This window comes from Fistularia commersonii, chromosome 8 (assembly GCF_037954325.1).
Source record: "Fistularia commersonii isolate RoL2024-O1a breed Wild chromosome 8, RoL_Fcom_v1.0, whole genome shotgun sequence".
Classification (NCBI taxonomy): domain Eukaryota; kingdom Metazoa; phylum Chordata; class Actinopteri; order Syngnathiformes; family Fistulariidae; genus Fistularia; species Fistularia commersonii.
This window is the reverse complement of record NC_141291.1, coordinates 7,297,692-7,312,183: the sequence shown is the minus strand read 5'-3', so window position 1 is coordinate 7,312,183 and position 14,492 is coordinate 7,297,692. Positions and strand designations below refer to the sequence as shown.

At 45.7% G+C, this 14,492-nt stretch overlaps 2 protein-coding genes and 1 long non-coding RNA gene across 4 annotated transcripts in view; 1 reads left to right on the top strand and 2 right to left on the bottom strand.

The window, feature by feature from the left end:
- Nucleotides 1–478: 478 nt before the first annotated feature.
- On the bottom strand, nucleotides 479–5,206 carry rbis (ribosomal biogenesis factor). Of its 2 annotated transcripts, none has more exons than XM_086150843.1 (4): nucleotides 5,053–5,206; nucleotides 2,196–2,311; nucleotides 1,153–1,269; nucleotides 479–1,069 (listed from the first exon to the last, which is right to left on the bottom strand). In XM_086150843.1, the coding sequence occupies exons 2-4, from the start codon at nucleotides 2,304–2,306 to the stop codon at nucleotides 1,001–1,003; spliced, it is 297 nt and encodes a 98-aa protein (XP_086006969.1). In that variant the 5' UTR covers nucleotides 2,307–2,311; nucleotides 5,053–5,206; the 3' UTR covers nucleotides 479–1,000. The 2 variants fall into 2 exon arrangements, with proteins under 2 accessions (XP_086006969.1, XP_086006970.1); XM_086150844.1 differs by having other exon boundaries at nucleotides 5,058–5,168.
- Nucleotides 5,207–5,224: 18 nt separating this feature from the next.
- Nucleotides 5,225–14,492, bottom strand: part of LOC147231778 (uncharacterized) — a 34,149-nt gene continuing 24,881 nt past the window's right edge. Inside the window, exon 5 of the long non-coding RNA XR_015106496.1 lies at nucleotides 5,225–5,971. This is a non-coding gene — a long non-coding RNA (uncharacterized LOC147231778). The remainder of the gene's footprint in view (nucleotides 5,972–14,492) is intronic.
- On the top strand, nucleotides 6,834–11,735 carry LOC147231779 (carbonic anhydrase 1-like). The gene is made up of 7 exons (XM_086150842.1): nucleotides 6,834–6,993; nucleotides 7,225–7,422; nucleotides 8,514–8,632; nucleotides 9,300–9,392; nucleotides 9,468–9,530; nucleotides 9,622–9,777; nucleotides 10,327–11,735. The coding sequence occupies exons 1-7, from the start codon at nucleotides 6,960–6,962 to the stop codon at nucleotides 10,444–10,446; spliced, it is 783 nt and encodes a 260-aa protein (XP_086006968.1). The 5' UTR covers nucleotides 6,834–6,959; the 3' UTR covers nucleotides 10,447–11,735.

Here is a 14,492-nt window from a genome sequence, read left to right as displayed (position 1 = left end):
GGGGTCGACTCTTCCTTATCTCCGTGATTTTTGCCGCTCATGAAAGAGCCGCTTTACTTTTCCGTCACTAAAGGCTCCCGCTTTTCTCCAGATCGACCTCCACACCAGGCCGTGAAGACGGTCCACAGAACTGGCTTCCACACATTGTGATATTTGTCAGTGCGGCCGAGCCCCGGGTCCTTCGCTCATCGATCCACTTATTGACCGGCTTACCGCCGCAGGGGTCGCCGTGGAAACGAATGAGTGGCTGGATACGGTTCCTCTCTGGCCTCGGATGTTGAGGTCCACCAGCGTGAAGCAGCGACGCCGGGAGCGGCCTGCTGCTCAGAGGCGGAACCTGGAAATCGATACGAGATCCTCGGGTGGAGAAACCACTGTCCGTTTGTTTAAACGCACACACACGTATACACACACGCACTTTGTGAGGGGAAAAATTCACCACTCAGGAAGAACCCCGAGGGGGAAGGAAGATGCGGTGTGAAGGTCATAAGAGATGCTTTTAATTTCAAAATAGCTTCATTTAAACCAAAATAATGAAAAAAAAGATTGTCAGGTAAAAACAAAATCAAAGCTCATTTTCCCCCTTAAATGTATTTAATGCATCATTATAAGTACATGTGGGGCTTTAGTTTGTTTTTTTACAACTGAAACGTGCTTGTCACGGAACTCTGGAAAGTTCATTTTACAAGCTTATGTTTAATACAAGACAAAACAAGGAATACCTTGATGAAAAGAATATATTAATTATTAGCAGCTGCAGGGGCCAGCAAACCCACGGAGAATGTCCATCAGGAAAATGAAATTATCCGGAGGACCGGATAGGACATCTCACTCAGCAAACGTCTCACACTTCTGTCTGGTAAACACATTGCGGGGCTTTAAATCCCTGCTGGCCTCCTCTTAAACTCCGTGCCACGCGCTGCCAGGGGAGGAAAACCGACAGCTCCTGTCACTGAGCGTTCTGTCCAGGCGACGGACATGGTCCTTCTCATTTGTTCCCTCAGAGCTGGGAGAAGAGCTGGGCGGCGCTGTCCACGTTGACGGACTCCTTCGGCGGCTCCCTGATGATCTGAGGAGACGACGGAGAGACAAGAGGTTAGGTCTAGCACTCCCGGTGAAGGGGGAGGTGGGAAGAAGAGCTCTTTTAAAGACCTTTGCTTGCTGCTTGGGTTCGGGAGCGACAGACTTTGAAACACTCGTCAGGTCCCTCTGGACTTCTGTGAAGATCTGATTGAGGTTCTCCACCTTCTCACTTTTCCCAACCTTGATCTGTGGGGGTCATAGTTCATTTTAGAGCATCCAAGACGTACAGATGGGACTCTCAGATATTCAGGCGTGTGCTCGCTATGTCACACTTTGCGACAGCAATCTGTGAGCAGGGGTTGTTTCCCAGAGCTTCTCTGGCTACCAGCTTCTTCAAACCAACCTTGATGAGGAGAGGGGAGATACCTGGGCCGACCAACTGGAACTATCTGTTGCTTCAAGGATTGTCTAAAGCAGCACTGTGCCGGAGAACATGATCCCACTTCAGCTAATTGGTCCTCCCAGAAAGAACTATTCAATGATCTTCCACTAGAGGGCAGTATAACAATAGTTCACAGTCACGCTGTGGTTGAGGACAGGCCGGAGATGGCTTGGATAAATGTTTGACAAGAAAAGCAGCCGATCTGACCGGCGTCCTAGAGGAAACTCCAGCCAATGTGAAGGCTTGATCATGCAGTGTTGAGAGAGAACCAAAAAAGGTTAGTAAACCTGAGCAGAGTACATTTTCATTATATTTCAATAAATATAATTTTTGTGATATTTTTGTTTGGCGGTGTGCCTTGTGATTTTTCCCCCAAATTTTTTTATGAATATTAAAGCTAGTGTATCATTACAGTGGGAAGAAGGCCGCCCACACCGAGGTTCCCGCCCCAGGAAAAGGCAACAGTTTCCTCTGTGCTCCAAGTCTCCAAGTGTCTGCTCCAATGTTGGATTGAATGTTGGGTTTTTACAGGCCGTTTTAGAAAATGTGGTCCACACATTCTCTAAACGGAATGTGTTAGACGACCGCGTTGAGATTTGGCGGCTAATGGATAAATTCTGACCTGACTTCTAATCATACAACCAATAGGAGGATCGATGAAGAGTTGTGACACGGCCGGTATCAATCAAAGCGCGTGGCGGCAGAAAACCTAGAAGCAAACGGCACTCACTTGTTTCAGCACCGTCGTGACAGGTTTGGCTTTGCTCTTCAGCTTCTGGGGCTTGTTTGCCACTTGAAAGACGTTCTTGTGTTTCTTTACTCTCTGTTTATTCTTGGCCATGTTACCTGGGGAGAGAGTGTCGGTCAGAAGACGCTGCCTGAGCAGGAATCGGTCAACTCTATACCCCGCGCACACACCGTATGCTCTGCAGTACATTTCTATGTTACGTCAAGATATGACAGGAAAATGTCAGGAAATGTCACGTTTTCCCACCGTGTGCAAGATTACTCTTCACTTTTCATTAATTTTTATTATTACCATCATGTACAATTACATTATTTAATTTGCTAGCTTTACATCCATATCTGGTACAATACAACCTTCCAATGGCACTGCCGATATTACCCTCCATGTAATTTTGGAGGCACCTGGCACTCAGTTTATTTTATCTCGCTTCAGATGCTAAAAGCTAAAAAGCCGGAGCTGTGAATCCCTCACTTGTCAGACTAGCCCGGATCTAACGAAGAAGATACACCGAATCGTTTTCTCCTTCTGCATGCGGCAAAACTTGGGGGCTTAAGGGATAATGGCAAGTCCATTAAGAAACAATTTCTGGGGTGTCACCTGGCTTTGTTTCAATACTGACAAAAGAGAAGGGAAACAGACGATTATGCTGCAAACTAACAAAAAGTGGAGAACATTCAGACCAAAACTCAGGAGGAAACATTGGCATTTTCAAGGTAATGAATGATAATAGGTGGCAGGGGTGCCAATGATTAACAGGAGTGACTCCGAGTGACGCTGATAAGGATTTCTCCTTCCTGAACAGGGCTTGCCTTTCACTAAATTGAGTCTTATTTCTTCCGTCTCACACTTTTTCAGGACACCTGAACTTCTAACCTATCATGGTTACTGAAAAGCTGATAGATTAGGAAAAGGCTAAGGGGGCAAGCTCGTTCTAAATCGTTGAGACAATCCCAACTGTGAGTGTCACATTTACAAACTAAAAAACAATCTGCCTGTCATTGTCAGTGTGCATAGGCTATTAGCTCTATGGCGTAGTTTTGTTTTGTTTTTTGTGCCCAGAGCATCCGTGCGCACAGCAAAGAATAGAAGATATGAAGCGCAGTGAACAAACCCTCAAGAGACATCATGGAAAAAAAAATAATAACAGGGATGATAAGAAATGCAGTGAGAGATGAAGATAATGAGACAAAATTAAAGTCACCCAAAAGATAAGACCAGGAAATATGACAACCGGCATGTAGCGCTTGACCACAGGAGGAGACAAGGAAAAGCCGGTGTATTTACTGTGAGCTGAGAGTTGCAGTGTCATGCTTCAGACCCCACTTTCAAAAAGCTGTGCACTGCGAAGCATGCTCACTGTAGCTATCAATCCATGCTTGCTGAGTTTGATTTAAAAAAAAAAAAATCAGCACATGATGTTGTATTCATTTTTATTTTGTAGGTTAAAGTCTTGTGTTGTATTTCTGAGTAAATGTTGCTGATCAATTTGAATGTATTATTTATTGATTTTATTTAATTTCATTTTTCAGTATCAAATAGTTCAGTTCAGTGTAAATAAGTATTTAATATTTCTTAATTTCAGGCAAATGGGTGCACTTTTAACATTTTCTGTTACAGACAAAAAAAAGTTTATAAAGATATTCTTTGTTGCAAGTTGATCGATATCACTTTCTGTTTTAATTTCTTTTATGTTAATAAGGATATAATATGAGAGAATGGGAGAATGGGGGGGGGGGTTTCTTACTGGGGGAGGCGTATCAGAAAATAATTGAGAAGAACTGCGTAAGAGAAGAAAAACCTCCTCTCAGCATCACTCTGCCAACTCTACATTGTTACAGTGGGGAAAAAAAGTAATTTGTCAGCCCCCAATTGTGCAAGTTAAGTTGTGCAATAGCAGAATACTTGAAAACAAAATTATACATCATCGGAATATACATAGTGTCTTGGAAACATCTACAGTCCAGGAATCACTACCAAGTTAAAATTTTCTCGATATCACCACGCTATAGCATTGCTGTGAAATTTCCTGCAAGTGAAAGTCTCTCATTGTTGTCAAAGAGGTTATTAAAAATCTTTCATTTAAGCCATTCGTGCAGCCTTATAGATCCCTAGCCTGTTATTCGCTACATTAGTTTATTACTATAGTATGTATTTGTCTATACATTGCCCCATGCTGAAAATCCTGTCTGCATGGAAAAGCAGAATTTCCTACCTCCCTGAGTGGCTAAGAGAAGCGAAAAGAACAGGCCTTTACCTTGGTTACATGTTAAAAGAGGATGATCTGGGGGGCACCATTGTTTGAAAGCCAGGTTAACTAATTTAACAATTGAACGACTCCGCCACGTGTCTGTTCTTTTTCGTCACACGTTTCTTACCATAAATCCCCGTCAACTTTCAGATTCAACAAAAAAAAACAAAACGCGTGTCGCTCAACGTTGCATTTTGCTGTTGAGCAGCTGGCAAACAGCTTTCTTGCGAACTAACAGCCAACTGTGGCTGTAAACGACGGGTGTCGCATGGTGAACTACTTGCAAACAACTAAGTGATAGTTTACGACTACAGTTGCAAAATAAGCAAGCAGCATACGGTTCAGTTTGCTAAGAGCTAAGTGTGACTGTGTGTCACCAAAATCGCATCATGTGAAAGCAGCAGTGAACAGTTAGTTTATAGCTAGCTTACAGTTAGCCAAACAGTAGCTGTTTGCTACTGTCTCACTGAGCGAACTAGTGCAACAGGCATTTTCGTCTTTTTTCGGTCAAAATTGAAAAAAAAATACAAGTCCGCTTGGTTTTATGTAACAAGCGAGACACTTGACGGTAAAATAGACAAAATTGCATACCTTACTTTACGGTATCACCGTTGTACCCCTCATGTGCGGCAGGGACATGCGCAAAGCGACGTCATCAACATGCACTGAGGTAATTTTTTTGCCTGGCGTCATCAAAGTGCGACGGGGTTAAAGCGCTTCTCTCCCAGGTTCACCCAAAGCGCGCTTGACAGCAACTGCAGCTCGAACATCAAGGTGGAATCGAATATAATAATAATGATAATAATAACAACAACAACAACAACAACAACAACAACAACAACAACAACAATAATAATAATAACAATAATTCATTTTGTTATCATGAAGTGCAATACTATAAAATGAATTTTCAGAGAGTAAGGTACAGAGAAATATTGACCAGATTGCACATATTTTTGAGTCAGATTGCACATAGTATTGTTGCACATGAAAAGATGGAGCATATAAACGCAGTGAATGGACAATATGGCGATTAACACAACATCCCGATTCAACCTAGTTTCTGCAAACAACTCCCCCGTTAAAAACAAGTCACCCCAACGTGATACAGCCTCATTCAAGCCGAAAAAAGTTGAAACGTCTTCAAGGGAAGAAATTCCAGTCCAGTTGAAAATAGAAAATATACTTTCACCAAGTCTTGACATGGATTTTAATTTTGCACTAAAATAAAAATTGGAATGTTTACCAGCCTGGCTTTCTGGGATTTTTCTATTTTATTTTATTTAGTGTGCACGGGTTGGTAGTACATCATTCAAATAAAAGTTATTTTCCAAACGCTGTACAAAACAGCTGATTTTATTTTCAAACCCCAAACTGTTGCTCCTTTGACACAAAACATGTCATTTCATTACTCAACACCCGGTGGCGTCAGAGTGCAGCTGCAAACTCCCGGTTCTCTTCATCAGCATCGCCTCAGCAGCGTGTCGGGGATGGGAATGAAAGCTTCGCTCTGCAAATGAGAATAAAAGGCGTTCTCCTGATTCGGGGGTGATTTGCAGAATAAAAATGTGGGTTAATGGAGGGGGAGCAGATTTAAAACGAATCTGAGGTTCTGCACGATCTTCCATCATCATCGTTATTATTATCAATCATAATGATGTGATTAATAATGATCATATTATTATTATTATGTGCACCGATAGTGCATTGCATGTCGTATTCCAGGTACGGGGCTCCAAAATGAACCCCATAGAAACTGAATTATTCTGCTGCTCGGCGAGACTGAGTGCACAATACGGATCTATTCTATTCTATATCGAAGATTCAAAGCGTTGACCGTCACATGTACAGTCTGGAAACGAGATTCCCCGCGCGATGAAATTGTTATTCCACCGTCCATAGCGAAACAAGATAGCACACAGGGAAAAAATACAACAAATAATACGCATTTTATTGCAAAGACATGCAAACGGTGCAGGGAAGTGAAACGGCGTATATGCAAGTTGAAAGAAAGAGTGCAAATTGAAATGCAAATAGCATTTATTCTATTGTAGACTCAGGTGGATCTGAGACGCTGCTCTTCAGTAACAACACTAGTTATTTGCAGAACTGACTGCGCTATAGGAGGACGTCTAATTAAACGGTTATAACGCGTGCATGTGTGAGTGTTATAACTCAACCCCCCTTCACACACACCCTCCGTCGGAAGGTGACATAGAGACGCACCGTTGCATGAAAACATCATGGAGGGGGGAGGGGGGGTATTGATCCACACCACTGCGGCGGCTTGACACTCCTCCCGGGCATCAACAGCACCCAGACGGAGGGGGTGAAGGGGGGAGGAGGAGGATGAAGGGGGGAGGAGGAGGAGGAAGGGGGGGTCCCTATATAAGCCGCGCAGCTGTCAGGTGAAAGGCACTGGCTGCTCCGCGCCGGGACGAAAAACGCCACCGGAACTCTTGCGCAGCGACACCAACCCTCGGACCACAGTCGTGACCATGGCCCACGCGTGGGGATATGCTAAGAACAACGGTGAGGAGCGCACCCCGCAAGGACGCGCATAAGCACCGCAAAAACCTCTGCGCTATAGGATCGGGAGAATGGCGCAGACGCGGGGAGGAGGATGGCGGGGGAGAGGAGGGGGAGGTTACGCGCGTCGGAGGCGCATCTCCAGTCTTATTTAGCCATATGCGCCGATTCTTCTCACGCACGACACGCACAATTTGCAGGTCGGGGTGCTCACTCGCATCCATGTCGTTTCAGGACCCGACAAATGGTGCGAGGGCTTCCCCATCGCCAACGGTCCGCGCCAGTCGCCCATCGATATTGTGCCGAGCCAGGCGTCCTTCGACACGGGCTTGAAGCCGCTGAGCTTGAAGTACGACCCGTCCACCTGCCTTGACATCCTCAACAACGGACACTCCTTCCAGGTGACCTTCGTGGACGACAACGACAGCTCAAGTCAGTACCTCCTCGACGCGGTCCGAATTCAGGGACGCAGCAGCCTGGTTCCCCTGCACCTTCTCTCGGGGGGTGGAACCAGGCTGGAGATGCGCTCCCCCCCCCCCTACACACACACACACACACACACACACACACACACACACACACACACACACACACACACATACACACACACATACACAAACACACACACACACACACACACACATCACACCGCCATCTCCACACACCCATCACCCTAGTCTGGGGTTCCTTTTTTTTATTGTCGAGACTTTGGTTCTGCTCAGGCCAGATCTATTCAGATGGAACAAAGCACCAGGTCCTAATTGAATTGGCCACACACACACACACACACACCCTGAGGTAAACCTTTCCCACGCCGGCTGTGTGCAACATTGGGTGTGGGGGTCAGGCTGGCAGAAAGGCAAAGGTCACTGTGAAAGCAGGTCCAGCATGGTTAACTATTAATATGCAGAAGAGAGGGTTGTGTGAGTGTGTGTGGGAATGTGTGTATTCGCCGTGTCCTTTCCAGATAATCCTCCCACTGAATTCATTACGCAGGTTTTCCCGAACCTTCTTGCGTAACGGCAGCGACCGTGCCTTCCGATCTGGACGGCAAATAACAGCCGACGCTGTGTTTCCAAGATGGCGGCCTGAATAGTGATTTGATTTGAGATGAGATTTAGAGTAAACAATGAAGATCCTCGCTGCTTTGGGAGATGTGTCTTTCAGTCATCTTCTTGCATGACAGAGCTTTCTGGAGACCTCCGTGTTTGCATCGGATGCCACAGGAGCAGAAATAGAACAATATACGGGATTATCGGTGGCTGATTCCAGGGCGTTTGTACATTGCAAATAGAGACGTTACATAACAGGCTCAACCATAACAATACGTGGACATCATCTGGGCCCGAATGAACCTTCAGATGGAACGCAGAACAGGAACTGCATCCTGCTCCCCGCGGCCGCTGTGCAAACACGTCTCAGAACCGGTCACTTCTTTAATCCTGAGGCGTTTCTCCAAGGCAGGGTTGCCACCTGTGGCTGATCCCAGTGTGTGTGTGTGTGTGTGTGTGTTTTGTCTGCAGCCCTGACCGGGGGACCCATCTCGGGGACCTACAGGCTCAAGCAGTTCCACTTCCACTGGGGAGCGTCAGATGACCGGGGCTCTGAGCACACCGTCGCTGGGACCAAATACCCTGCTGAGGTGAGAGACAACCCTGTCAGGCATTACGAGGGCAAAACACCTCTGTATAAAATAGTAAATATGTATAAAACATATATTTGTTATCTATACATTTTATATATATTTATAGATCTCGATATATGTGTGTATGCATTAGATATATAAACGTGTGTATACATATATATGTGTGTATGCATGTAAATATATACATATATATACATATATGTGTGTGCACACACACACACACACACACATATATATATATATATATATATATATATATGCACACTTGTATGCACATATAAACATTCACATGCATACATATATACTTTTACACATATGAAAGTAAAAAACTTTTCTGTAATGGTTGTAATGACTTAACTAAGATAAGATAAGATAAGATAAGATAAGATAAGATAAGATAAGATAAGATAAGATAAGATAAGATAAGATAAGATGTCGCCTATGACTCCCATCAATATCAGTAGTTACATTTTTTTGAAGTTTTTAATCAAAATCGTTTCAAACATTTCAAGTCCCCCTTCAGGAAGGGTAGCCAGAGAGGAGGCCAGAAAGCAAAAGTAAAGATTTTCCCTAGACTTTGCCTGAAAGTAAACCCAGGCTCTGCATATCAAACAGGAAGTGATTGTCTTTTTGTGTCCCCGCTCCCCCTGCCCTCCGTCTCCAGCTCCATCTGGTGCACTGGAACACCAAATACCCCAGTTTCGGCGAAGCTGCCAGCAAACCGGACGGGCTCGCCGTCGTCGGAGTTTTCCTGAAGGTTCGAATCCGTTGCCGGGAGCAACCGAGACCCGTTCGATAGCGAATTGTGTTTGACATGCTGTGTTCTCATCAGATCGGCGGCGAGAACCCCAACCTCCAGAGGATCCTTGACGCGTTCAGCGTAATCAAGGCCAAAGTATGTCGGCAACACGCGCATTCTCCCGTCTCTGACTAATTCCCGGTGCTCTGTCTGATCTGAACTCTGTTGTGACGTCCTCTGTTTCCAGGGGAAGCAAACCTCCTTCGCCAACTTTGACCCGGCCACCCTGCTCCCCGGCTGCCTTGACTACTGGACCTACGACGGCTCCCTGACCACGCCTCCTCTGCTGGAGAGTGTGTCTTGGATCGTCTGCAAGGAGCCAATCACCATCAGCTCCGCACAGGTACGTCCCCCCCCCACCCCCGGGGTTGGCCGAGCGCCCGATAGCTAGAATAGCCCTTCCTGCGAACACACACACACACACACACACAATGATCTACCTCAAGGACCTAATTGTTCAGATGAGCTTCCTGGCTGAAAGGGGATGAAGGAGCCCTTGTGACGGAATGAAATACAATCTCGCTACCGAAGTCCACTTTAGAAACGTTTCACACAGTCACATACGTATCACGGTCGCAGCCACATTTGTGGTTCAAGGAAATTCTGGAGCTGCACCAGGATTAGCCTATCAAATTCGCAGGCATTGAATTTTAGATGCTTCTCTGGCTCGGAAAGGTGGAGATTCCTGAGTGAGTGTGTGCCGGATCTTTTCTGCCACGGGCGTAAGAAACAAAAAATCATTATTCTAGCCCGAAGGCTACTTCAGGTAACCTTCAGCCTCATAGCCGCAGCAGGGAAAGTGTTCTGTATTTGAACGGGCGCCTTGGCCGACAGCCGATTGAGTGACGGTCACAGGCTCTGCAATGGACAACTGTCTTCTCCTCTTTCACAGATGGCCAAATTCCGCTCGCTGCTCTTCTCCGCTGAGGGCGAGGCCGAGTGCTGCATGATGGACAACTACCGGCCTCCACAGCCGCTCAAGGGCCGCGCCGTCCGTGCTTCCTTCAAGTGATGCCCTTCCCCCCTTACCCTTTCTACCCCGCTGCACTCCTCTCCCCTTTCCCCTTAGCCAGACACCCAGTTACCTCTATGGCGATGAGCCACGGCGCACATATCTCTCTCTCTATCCGTCCCGTTGGAAAGTGACCAGGATCCCTGTGGTTGCTGAATGATGGGCCGTCTGGCTGTGAGGAAGCACTTCCTGGACGCGCATCTCTGTTTCTATGTATGTGATACGGCAGCAAAGAAGCCCTGATATAATTTATTTTGTGAAATAAAAGCGCCGCGGTGGTTTTTTATCTTTATGTGAGCCAGCAACGCAGTGATGTCAGTGGATCTGATGAGGAACAACACTCGGAACGGCGTCAACGAGAAGCACAAGCTAGCTGTAGAGAACATACATTTGTATTTGTTCAAAGGGCAAGGTGAGGAGACTGAAGCCCTGAGCACATACACACACACACACACACACACACACACACACACACACACACATACACACCCAGGCGCAGATCGCATCCACTCACACTGCCGTTCTGTTTGGTAATCTCAGACCGGCTGCCGGCTTCCTCCATCACAGCAGCTTAATGAAACGCTGCAGCGGGCCGCCATCAAAACCGATTGACTCAGAAAATCCCCCTCTGGCACACACACACACACACACACACACACACGCACACATGCACACACATGCTTTGCACGCAGCCCCATGCAGACGTGATGCCTATAGGCCCTGGCCTACTTATTGATTTGCGTGCGTGCCGGACCCTCTCCTCACCGCCGTAGCTCTCCGCTCCACCTCCAATCCACTCCGGGGATTGTCACCCCGCGCCGTGTTTTTATCGCAATTATGGATTATGTCTGTTTTTATTCTTACTTTCAGCCCGAACGCTTATGCAGATTGGTATTAAGTGATTCCTATTTTATGTTTGTCGATGGTGCAACAATGTATGATTCTGCTTTGGGGAACGAAGGACAGGACGCTGACGCTTGCATAGCGGCTAAAGCACAAAATCCAGCCAAGAAGCAACCCTGCCAAGGAGGAAGAAACCCTTCCAAAAGATTAGCTTACAGCATCGGATTGGTGTCGGGAGAGAAAAGCCGAGGCAACACCTCCAGAGCTCCACCTTTCAGCATCAGGACCTCTGGTTTTGGCCCTACAAGTATATCTACACATATTTATATGTGTACATATATGAAGCCATTCAAAAAGACAACATGCCTTATAGAAGTTGTTGTTGGTGTTGGCCAGAGTCTTTGCTGTGGACATTTTACTTGTTGAATAAAGATATTTTAAGACAATTATTGTTTTTTTCCACATGATTTCTGTGTCCAAGAGGTCAAAGCCTCCATGAATGATGTTCTCCAAGTATTTGTATATTGTTGAGCGGACTGCTGGAGGATGGGTTTAAACATGAGATATTAATCATTCATTCATTCATTCATTCATAATCCATATCACTTATCCTGCAGTCAGGGTTTCAAGGTGTGAGCGGTGGGGTTCATCCTGGATCCATCCCAGGGACACATACAGAGACCTACAACATTAGCACGTCTGGACAATTTAGGATCTCCGGTGAAACTCTGTCATATCTGTGGATTGTTGGAGGAACCCGGAGAACCCTGAGGAACCCCAGGCAGACTAGGCTAGAACATGGGGACTCCACACAAAGAGGCTCCCTGTGGGAATCCAACCAGGGATCTTCTGTCTGTGAGAAGGACGCTTCACCGTGGCCGCACGGGTTTTTTTTTTTCATCAGTATCTTGATAAAATACCAACAAAATAATCCAATCCATTGCATAATGGCATTGTGTAACCACGCTTTTACTGTAAGTTCAATTGAAAGAGCTCCAGGTCAGGACCTCTTTTGGAGGCTTACAATAATGCAACGTAATGTACCTCAACATCACATGGGCATACATCAAATACATCACGTGATTGGATTGGCTTTAAAATATTTTTTTAATACCAAAACCTTACCAACCACCGAAAAGCGGTTGTAGTCATGAAGGCTGTGGTAGTCGGACAGCAAACCCTGCAAACAGCCGCCTACTTATCACCTTGTTTATTTTGTTAAAACAGAAAGTGGAAGGAGATACCCGCCGAATTCTTCTGCCCATGGTTTTTTAATTAACTGCGGCATTTGACCCTCAACGACACCCGGCTTCACACGTCCCCGACAGGAACGCCGGACACTTTTGTTTTCCCTCCAACGCTGCACTCGAATCCCTTTGAGATGTGGCCGCTGCTGTCGGTGGAGGTGCAGTGCACGCGTGCCTGAGAGCTGACTGGAAGTTGTCCACCCCCTCCGTCTGCCCCGCCACCCCGGTGATGCCCATCCCCTCCAAAATATCAATATGGATGGGGGCTATTGAACGCTGGTGTCTGTCTGGCCGACAACGTCTGGGTTGAACTTTATTAGTCACGTTCAGCTACACACTTCACATTTGCATTGCATCTCCACATCTACTGATGCTATCATGGAGCAATTTTAATGTTTGAAAAAAAAATGTATGTTTTTTTTTTTTTTTTGTTTTGTTTTAATTAAATTATTTTAAAAATAATATTAATTATTTGAACTGATGCAATCAATTGACATAAGCGTTCTTTTCAATAATATTTGAAAAATTATATAAATCACTATTAATGGAATAATTATATTTTCCGCACATCTATGGATACTATCACAGAGCACTTTTAATGTTTGTAAAAAAAAAATTCTAACTTTTTCAAAAATAACATGAATTTTTTCAATCAACGAAATTCATATTATTCATTAGATGTTATTATTATTGTCAATAATATTGTTGATATTATTGTCAATGATATCAACATCAAGGACAATAATAAAAATATTAAATTGGGACACATGTTTTTCCTGAACCCCAACTGTTTGTTGCAGCTCAACCAATAACTCTGTCCGGTATTGCTGAGTTCAGACAGCCATTAATCTGATCCGCAAGTCTGAATGGATCCATTAACAATTCTAAGCCCCCTTTTACAAAATCTGTCCGATTGGCTTGCCATCTGTATAAAAGGTCACAAAAACAGAGTGGGGGGGGGGGGTGAATCAGGGCAACAGAGAGAAAGAGCCTCCAGCTAGTAATTGACAAATAGAGTGGTGAGTTTGCACACATCGGAAGTAAGAGCTCATTAGGTCTTATAAAAGCAGAGTAGGGCCCTTTGCTTTGGGGAGAACTTTGGGAGGGCAGTCATTACAACTGGTTATCCCCGTGCAAAGATACATCCGTCTCATGCTAATGTTGCTAGCGTGTGCGTGTGTATGTGTGTTTCGGGTTCGCCCACGCACGTAAATTGACGGTGAATTTGCAGAGAATTAGTGAAATGCCACAAGAGCTTAGAGCCACAGAGGAGACCTGGGAGTGTGTGCTGAGGCGTTGAGGGAAACGTGAGGGTGTTCGAAGCAGAGTAAACAAGGCCGGTCTTGTTGTTGTTGTTGTTGTTGTTGTTGTCGGGTTAACCATCTCAACACTCCTTCCCGCCGTCCGCACCTCGCCCGGCGCTGAGCCGGCTTAGCAGCCCGTGCTGAAAGCAGACATGGTTTTAAACGTTGCAGGGGGGAGTTGTTCCCACTGCCACCTCCACCCTCCTGACGAGCCCTCTCCACTGGTACACAACTCTATAATAATATGCAACATTTATTCATAGCAGCCATTGATTCGCTATAGACACACAATAGATTTCATCTTTGACTGATCCCCGGCGACGGTCGCCGTTTGAATACGGCGCCCCCGTTTTCCGAGAGCTTTCATGGTGTTGTGACAGCTGCGCGGGAGGGAGGAGATGCCGTGGGGGCGCCATCTTTTGCGCACAGATGTTGCCATGGTGCCTCCATCAGCTGACTCGCTCGCTCGGTCTTTGCGCTCCTCAAGGTCGCTTTGATAACGGAATAGATCTGCGTTTTTTTTTTTGTTTTTTTTTTACGGAGTCCTGAGTGCACGCTGACGGAGCACCAATGGATTTTAGCAAACCATTCATGATCACAACACACAGCAGAGGTCACACACACACACACACACACACACACACACACACTG